This window comes from Salvelinus sp. IW2-2015, unplaced genomic scaffold (assembly GCF_002910315.2).
Source record: "Salvelinus sp. IW2-2015 unplaced genomic scaffold, ASM291031v2 Un_scaffold2088, whole genome shotgun sequence".
Taxonomy (NCBI): Eukaryota; Metazoa; Chordata; class Actinopteri; order Salmoniformes; family Salmonidae; genus Salvelinus; species Salvelinus sp. IW2-2015.
Genome location: NW_019943428.1, coordinates 181095 through 189858, shown reverse-complemented (window position 1 = coordinate 189858; position 8764 = coordinate 181095). Strand labels below are relative to the sequence as shown.

Sequence of the window (8764 nt, the reverse complement as noted above, 5' to 3'; positions counted from 1 at the left end):
GTCTATTTCAGAATAAATATGACTTAATTTCAGATGTATATACCATTAGACAATATTATCCATCATATTTAAATGCTTTTCATCCATTTTGATGTGATTTTTATAGAATTTTACAGTTTTCTTACAGCACATTTTTCCTGAAGCCCAATGTTGCATTTCTGTCATTCACAACTACAACAAACTGTAAAGGCATTGAGTTTGTAGAGTCACAAGCTTGATGTAGTCATTGAGTGCTAGGAATATGGTACCAAATACTATGTTTTTTACTACTTTGGTACACTATAAGTGAAATTTGATTAAATACTTATGACGTTTACAAATGATGGGACTAGATCTCTAAGGTGCTTTCATTTTCTAAATGGTAATTCAGATATGTAAGAAAATACCTTCAAGTTAAAGGTGACATTCTATACTGTCACCTCATATGAACATTGATCTCAAATCCAAAATGCTCTAGTACAGAGCCAAATGTAACAATTTAGCATCACTGTCCAAAGACAGATAGTGGAGGGTGTATAGGTAGACATCATCAGTAAAGAGAAATGAACAATCATTTAGTATGAGACAATACAAACGTTATGTGTCAGGGGGCAGGAAGTTGTAATGCAAATACACATGTTCTGTAACACCACTTGACTTAGAGGAAGCAGCCTTTTTCCTGTATATTCATTACACTAACGGTGGCATATAGTTAAGCCTACTAATCTTCCATGTTGTTATTGTTTGCTTTGTGCTTTTCATTTTGAAGTATATGAAAATTGCTTTACAAATAAAGGTATTATTAGTATTAGTATATTATTAGTATTGTCAATAGAACTATTATTATTCACAATGTGGGGCTTTCAATACCCAATCTATAGACTATAGCAAATGAGGTCACTTAAGGTGTGACTTGTTGAGTAACAATATGTGAAACTAAAGCCGGGCAGACACTACACGTTTTTAGTACGATCTACAGGTTCCTGATCAGCTCCCGGCGCATTTTACCAAATCTTTAGATCAAACCCAGAGTAAAACATAATGCCACAGTCTCGTAAAGTGTAAGCACATAACCCATTTGCGGATGATGGCTCCCATAGGCTCCCGGGCACTCTACGAGCACCTACGGCATCCCGAAAATGTTCAAACATGTTGAATATATTCGGCCTCAATTAGTAGTCCAAACATAGTAGTCCAAACATACTGCCGATTACTAGTTCATTACGATTTGACTTGACTGAATAGTTAAATATTAGACCAGTCAAAACATTTCTATTGTATTACAGCCATAACTAGTGGGAAAGGATTTCAGAAATTGTATGAAAGCTAAGAGAAAGCCTGTGGGTGTGTCAGGGCGTGGGCACCTGAGAGATCCTGTATAAAACAAGTGGGAAGACCCACTCTCACACTGTATCTCTTTAGTATCCTTTTAGGAGCACAGAAACTACTTCTACTACTACTACTCTCACACAGTGCTTGATACTGACAGATCTTCACTGCAAACATGAACAGCAAAGAGTCTCAGTCTGGTGAGTAGCCTTTAGTTTATAAAGATGGGAACTCAAGTCAATGGTATTGATTTGTTTTTTTATGTGCTTTTTCCTTTGAACTTCATGTGCTCTAGAAATATAATGATGTACAGCAGTGGGGAGCATTATTTTATATTACTCCACTGCTTTTGTTTCTTTGTCAAGTTGACACAAAATGTTAACATTATTAGTTACATTATAATGTACAAGTCAGTGGAGTAACTCATATTTTTTTTAAAAGTTGAAACATGTTTTATTAATACTTTAGGTAAGTCTTTATTTTTTTACATTCATAACTGTAACGGCGTTCCTCCTCCTCTTCATCCGAAGAGGAGGAGCAGGGATCGAACCAAAATGCAGCTTTGTGATTTGACATAATGAATTTATTTAACAAGACAAAACGAACTATACTTGACAACTAAACAAAATAACAAACCGAATGTAGACAGACTTGGACCACGAACTTACATGAAACACGAAGAACGAACGAACAAGTACTTACTACAAAACAAAACGACGAACGAACGAACGAACGAACGAAACAGTCCCGTATGGTCCAGCAAACACAGACACAGGAGACAACCACCCACAAACAAACAATGTGACACCACCTACCTTAATATGATTCTCAATCAGAGGAGATGAAAACCACCTGCCTCTAATTGAGAACCATATTAGGTACCCATTAACCAACATAGAAACAGAAAACATAGACTGCCCACCCAAACTCACGTCCTGACCAGCTAACACATACACAAACTAACAGAAAACAGGTCAGGAACGTGACAATAACTAACATTTTGTTTTTATTCTTGTAAGCGCTTATTGTATATGACTGTTTTAGAGCACGACCTTCTCTATCTTTCATTCTCTTTCTCACCTGCTGTAATGATTCTAAAAAGGAACACATGGATTTTACATGTATTTTTGTGCTGTGGCCATTATTTATATATTAAAACCAAGAGATTGCTTGGTGTTTGATCAGAGTCAACTTAGCAAAAAAATTATAATGGCATAAAAACAGTTTAGCACATACAGATGTAGGATCTTAATTTGATAAATATTTTGATGCTGAAGGTTTTCCTGCACAGCAGCAATTGCAAAATTGTATTGGATTCGCGTTTTAAGTACTCTAAAGGTTCTAATGTCCACTTTGAAAGTTCAGACTTGATTTTCCCTAACGAACAATATGTCAACCCCGACAAAAATGCCCATTTATTATAATCCATATAATAATTCACATTTCCTATTGCTGCAGGACTTTTTTCCTACTGTAGCAAACAGGCTAAAATTAAGATCCTGCATCTGTAGAGGCGATGCTCACAGATTATTTTGTGCAGACCATGAAGTACTGCTTTGTGTTAAGAAGAAGTGTGAAACAAATTGTTTTTGCCATTACTCAAAATGTGCTAACAAGCAGTACATGAAGTCTAGACCTCTTAAAAATGTAACAAGTGTTCTTGTTATCCAACAGGAATCCAACTGCTTACACAAAATGAGGAGTTCCGCATTGTTCTGGTCGGGAAGACAGGAGCTGGGAAAAGTGCTGCAGGAAACACCATTCTAGGGAATAAAGCTTTCCCATCAAAAATGTCCTCTATTTCTCAGACAAAAAACTGTGACAAGAGAAGAGGGAAGGTGGGTGAGCAAAGTGTAGCTGTTATTGACACCCCAGGGTTGTTTGATACTTCATTTTCCAATGAGGAGTCACTGAAAAGGATTGCTAAATGCATCTCTTTCTCTGCACCTGGTCCCCATGTGTTCCTGGTTGTGATCCAGCTGGGAAGATTCACTGAAGAGGAGCAGAAAACTGTGGAGATAATTCAGAGATTATTTGGTGATGAAGCATCGAAATACACCATGGTTCTCTTCACACATGGAGACCTTCTTGATGATGATGATGTAACAATTGAACAGTTACTGCTTGAAAATCCAGATCTGCATAGTTTACATTCCCAATGCAGTGGGGGATATCATGTCTTCAACAACAAAGATAAGAATCCTTCCCAGGTCTTTGAGCTGCTTGAGAAGATAGACAAGATGGTGAAGATGAATGGAGGAAGCCACTACACCACTGAGATGTTCCAGGAGGCTGAGAGAGCGATTGAAGAGATGAAGAACAGGATCCTGAGAGAGAATGAAGAGAAGATACGCAGAGAGGAGGAGAAACTGAAGAAAGAAAAAATTATCCAAGAGGCTCGGGAAAAAGAGCTTAAAGAGAAGAATGAGAGGATCCTGAGAGAGAACGAAGAGCAGAAACGCAGACAGAATGAACTGAAGACAGATACACAAGAGGCTCATGAGAAAGCGATTAAAGAGAGGAATGAGAGGATCCAGAGAGAGATACAAGGTCAGAGAATCAGGGAGGAAGAACTGGAGAAACTGAAACTGGAAAAAGAGGCTAAAGATAAAGAAATACAGGAGGTGAGAGAAAAACATGAAAGGGAGGCAAGAGAGAGAGCTGAAGGAGAAAATGGCTTTATAACAAGTTATTTGAAAAAAGTGGGCAAAGCACTAAAAGGGGCTTGCAGTATACAATGAACATCTGAAACAATGCTGTTCGAGAGTCCCAAGCTTAGTCACATTGAATGTAATTGTAATTACAATTGTATTGCATTGCATTGAATGCATCTACATACAGTGTACTCTGTTGCCATTCTAATGTTATAGTCTGTAACTGTGGACCCATTGACTTCTATAGATGTATATTCTATAGCTTACATAAAGCTTTATGACATTTAACCTGGCTCTGCTGTGTCTGTGATTGTTTCCATTTATGTCAATAGTAAACATTATGTAATGACAATTTATACAAATGCCAGCTACAATAGATTACATTCAATGTTTTCATTTATATTCAATGAGGACATTTTCTTAAAATAACWCAAATAATCATCATGACAGTTTATTAAAGCTGGTAATTAGCTACATACGTGATTTCAGGGTAGTTTTCATGCATTGGCATTATAGATAAAATATGTTTTAATCAACAACAAAAAATTCAAAACGTCTTCATTCAGTGCATTACACTCCATGACTCGGTCGTTCCATGGACATATGGGTCGGTGTTCACACCATTGTCATTATGACATCATCAATATGGGACAGAACAGTGGAATTCTTTAGATGGATGCACACAGTTGTCCAGACTCTGTAAATCATGATGTTTAAACAGTGAAGTTATAAAGAGACTCTCTGGCCAGTACAGTTGAGTGTGACTGGCTACTTCCCAATAGTCTTATTTATCTTTCCTCCTCTTCCTTTCCTACAGATTACTAGCCAGATTAACTGGTTAGGACTGGTTATAAATGTTAATAGCTATAGCCATATAGTCATAAACCTTTTAAAGTCCCTCATATCAGTTAATATTATATAAATATGGCCGGGACCTTTTCCTGACCAAGTGACCTGATTAGGAAAACCTTGAGGTCTATAACTAAGGCCTGGAGTTTTCCCTGGTCAGGTCATGTATAGCTTCTCCTTGAAGTAAAGGATATGAGGAATGGAAGCCATTTAAGGATATTGAGACACAGCCATGTGAGCCATGGTGGCCTGGTCTGTCTGGGTCCTCCAGGCCAGCAGAGGGAGACAAACAAATCTTAAGCTCTGGGACCGACTGACAAATTGTCATTCTATTCCCTACATAATGCACTACTTTTGACCAGGACACATGGGGCTTTGTCCAAAGTAGTTCTCTTTATAGGGAATAGGGTGCCATTTCATCCAAAACAGACAAGGAACCAGCAGGCCTATGAAATCAAAAGTGCAGTGATTATCATCAATAGTGTAAAACATTATAGTAAAGATGATGTACACCTCAATCACTTCATATACAATTATTACACTCAGTTCTCTAATCTCTCACACACAGGTACGGGGAAATGACCAGCAGACATTTACCATTTCAAAACAGACATCAGGGGACAAACCTTAGTCATTCAGTCACACACATACTATTTTTCTCCCTCTGACACACAAGCAGGTGCAAGCTCTCTCACACACACACACACACACACACACATACACACGCACACACACACACACACACAAACACACAAACACGGAACCTTGGGTGGAATAATCAGTACAAAGAGGAAAATTGCTTTTCATGATGTTTCAAAGTTACACAGGTTGTTAAAACACGCTGAGGATACCTGGATCATAGTGGGTTATTGGAAGAACACTGAGAGGATACCTGGATCATAGAGGGTTATGGGAAGAACACTGAGAGGATACTGGATCATAAGAGGTTATGGGAAGAACACTGAGAGGATACCTGGATCATAGTGGGTTATGGGAAGAACACTGAGAGGATACCTGGATCATAGAGGGTTATGGGAAGAACACTGAGAGGATACCTGGATCATAGGGGTTATGGGAAGAACACTGAGAGGATACCTGGATCATAGAGGGTTATGGAAGAACACTGAGAGGATACCTGGATCATAGAGTGGTTATTGGAAGAACACTGAGAGGATACCTGGATCATAGGGGTTATGGAAGAACACTGAGAGGATACCTGGATCATAGAGGGTTATGGGAAGAACACTGAGAGGATACCTGGATCCAATAGAGGGTTATTGGAAGAACACTGAGAGGATACCTGGATCATAGTGGGTTATGGGAAGAACACTGAGAGGATACTGGATCATAGTGGGTTATTGGAAGAACACTGAGAGGATATGGATCATAGAGGGTTATTGAAGAACACTGAGAGGATACCTGGATCATAGAGGGTTTATGGGAAGAACACTGAGAGGATACCTGGATCATAGTGGGTTATTGGAAGAACACTTTGAGTTTTGAGGGAAGAAGAAGAACCTGTTTGAATTCAATTCAAATCTCACTCACCACCCAGACCAGTGAAGATCATTAGTAGGAATCAATAGAAAGATTCAGAAGTGTAGAAAGTGAGTGAACAAACCAGTGACACACTGCAGTTATTCAAATGGCTCCAGGTCAACAACCAATATATAAGATTTAATGAATAAAAAGAAGAATAATGAATTCACACACACACACACGACACACACACACACACACACACACACAACACACCACCACACCACACACACACACACACACACACACACACACACACACACACACACACACAACGGCGCGCACACGCGCACTACACACACACACACTTTGTCAGTCAGCCCACTAGGGGGAGCCCTACTTAAGTCTGTCCCTCCGGTAGAGGCAGCCAGGCACACAAGGCGCGGTCAGAGGAGCGAGACCATTCGCCTCCTTCAGGCACAAAGAAGGAAGCTCAATCCAATAGCAGCAGCCCGGACAGGAATTAACTCATCTTGCTCAGGGGGCGGGGCCAGCAGGGGGTCCAGGATTGCAGTGCGGAAGCTGCTATCCTCCAGCCAAATCGGACGTCCGACGACCACCGTCGCCAGCCGTTGTTGTTGTCCAGATGGGGGAGATGAGGGAAGGGAGGGGGAGGGGAGTTGGAGACTGGATAGCCCCAGCCGTTAGGCTGCAGAAACAGGGAGGAAGAGAACGAGGCTGGGTGTAGTAGACGTCTCCCTGGTGTAGGGACAGCGCCCTCTATGCGTGTCAGGAGACCTGCTGCAGTCCATAGGCTCCCCAGAGAAAAAGCTTCCTCCTCTTCCTCTTCCAGAGACACCATGTCCAGGTCCAGAAGCAGCCCTGAATCATATGACACTCCTCCACCATACCCTCTTTTATCTCCTCTTTCATCCTCACCATCCCTCCCTTCTCCTTCCTCCTTTCATCCTCACCATTCCTCCTTCTCCTTCCTCTTTTCATCCTCACCTCCCTCCTTCTTCCTCTTTCATCCTCCACCATCTCCTTTATCCTTCTCCTTCATCCTCCCACTCCCTCTCCTTTCTCTTCCTCTTTCATCCTCCACATCCTCCTTCATCCTTCCTCTTTTCATCCTCCACCATCCTCCCTTCTCCTTCTCCTTTCATCCTCCACCATCCCTCCTTTATCTTTTCCTCTTTCATCCTCCACCATCCTCCTTTTCTCCTCTTTATCCTCCACCATCCTCCTTCTCCTTCCTCCTTTCCATACTCCACCTCCTTTACTCCTTCTCTTTCATCCTCCCACATTCCCCTTCTCTTCTCCTTTCATCCTCCACCATCCCTCCTTTATCCTTCTCCTTTGATCCTCCACCATCCTCCCTTCTCCTTCCTCCTTCATCCTCCACAATCCCTTTATCCTTCCTCCTTTACCTCCACCATCCCTCCTTTATCCTTCTCCTTTCATCCTCACCATCCCACGCCTTTATCCTTCCTCCTTTCCTACTCCACCCTCCTCCCTTCTCCTTCCTCCTTAACCTCCACCATCCCTCCCTTCTCCTCCCCTTTCATCCTCCACCATCCCTCCCTTACTCCTTCCTCCTTTCATCCTCCACCCTTCCCTTCTCCTTCCTCTTTCACTCCACCATCCCTCCCTTCTCGCTTCCTTCCTTTCATCCTCCACCATCCCTCCCTTCATCCTTCCTCCTTTCATCCTCCACCATCCTCCATTATGCTTACCTTTAAACCTCCACATCCTCCCTTCTTCCTTCCTCCTTCATCCTCCACCATCCTCTTTATCTCCTTCCTCCTTTCATCCTCCACCATCCCTCCTTATCTTCTCCCTTTCAATCTCCACTCCCTCTTTATCCTTCCTCCTTTTCTCATCCCTCCACCCTCCTTCTTCTCCTTCCTCTTTCATCCTCCACCATCCCTCCCTTCTCCTCCTTTCATCCTCCACCAACCCTCCTTTATTCTTCATCCTTCATCCTCCACCATCCCTCCTTTAACCTTCCTCCTTTCATCCTCACCATCCCTCTTTATCCTTCCTCGCTTCATCCCACATCCGCTCCTTATCCTTCCACCTTTCACTCTCCACCACTCCCTTCTCTTTCATCCTCCACCTCCTCTTCTCGTCTTTCCCCAAGCTCTGCAGGTCGGGGTCCCGGAGGAGGGGGGCGAGGTTTCGCCCACAGCTCGGGGTGCAGGGGAGGGACTGGCAGCGAGTGGGAGAGGGTGAAGGTCAAGGCTTTGAGGTTGTCAATCTATGCATTTACAGTAAGTATGTACACAGCAGTCATGGATGCATGCAATTATTGTCTGTCTGTCAGTCCTGTCTGTTTATTGTATTTTAAAATTAAGAGCAGAGGACTGCAAGGTTGAGGAATGGTGTCCGATAGTCACCGACCAGGTTCTCAAAGGCAGCCAACGGTCTAGCCCAAAGTCCTGCACACACAGAAAACCATCATCATCATCTTT

General features: G+C 42.0%; 1 protein-coding gene across 1 annotated transcript; it reads left to right on the top strand.

Annotated features, from left to right (window-relative positions):
- Window positions 1-1386: 1386 nt before the first annotated feature.
- Window positions 1387-4250, top strand: LOC112072922 (GTPase IMAP family member 9). Its single transcript, XM_024140300.2, has 2 exons — window positions 1387-1508; window positions 2983-4250. Exons 1-2 carry the CDS (start codon window positions 1484-1486, stop codon window positions 4047-4049), a joined length of 1092 nt encoding a protein of 363 aa, XP_023996068.1. The 5' UTR covers window positions 1387-1483; the 3' UTR covers window positions 4050-4250.
- Window positions 4251-8764: the final 4514 nt, after the last annotated feature.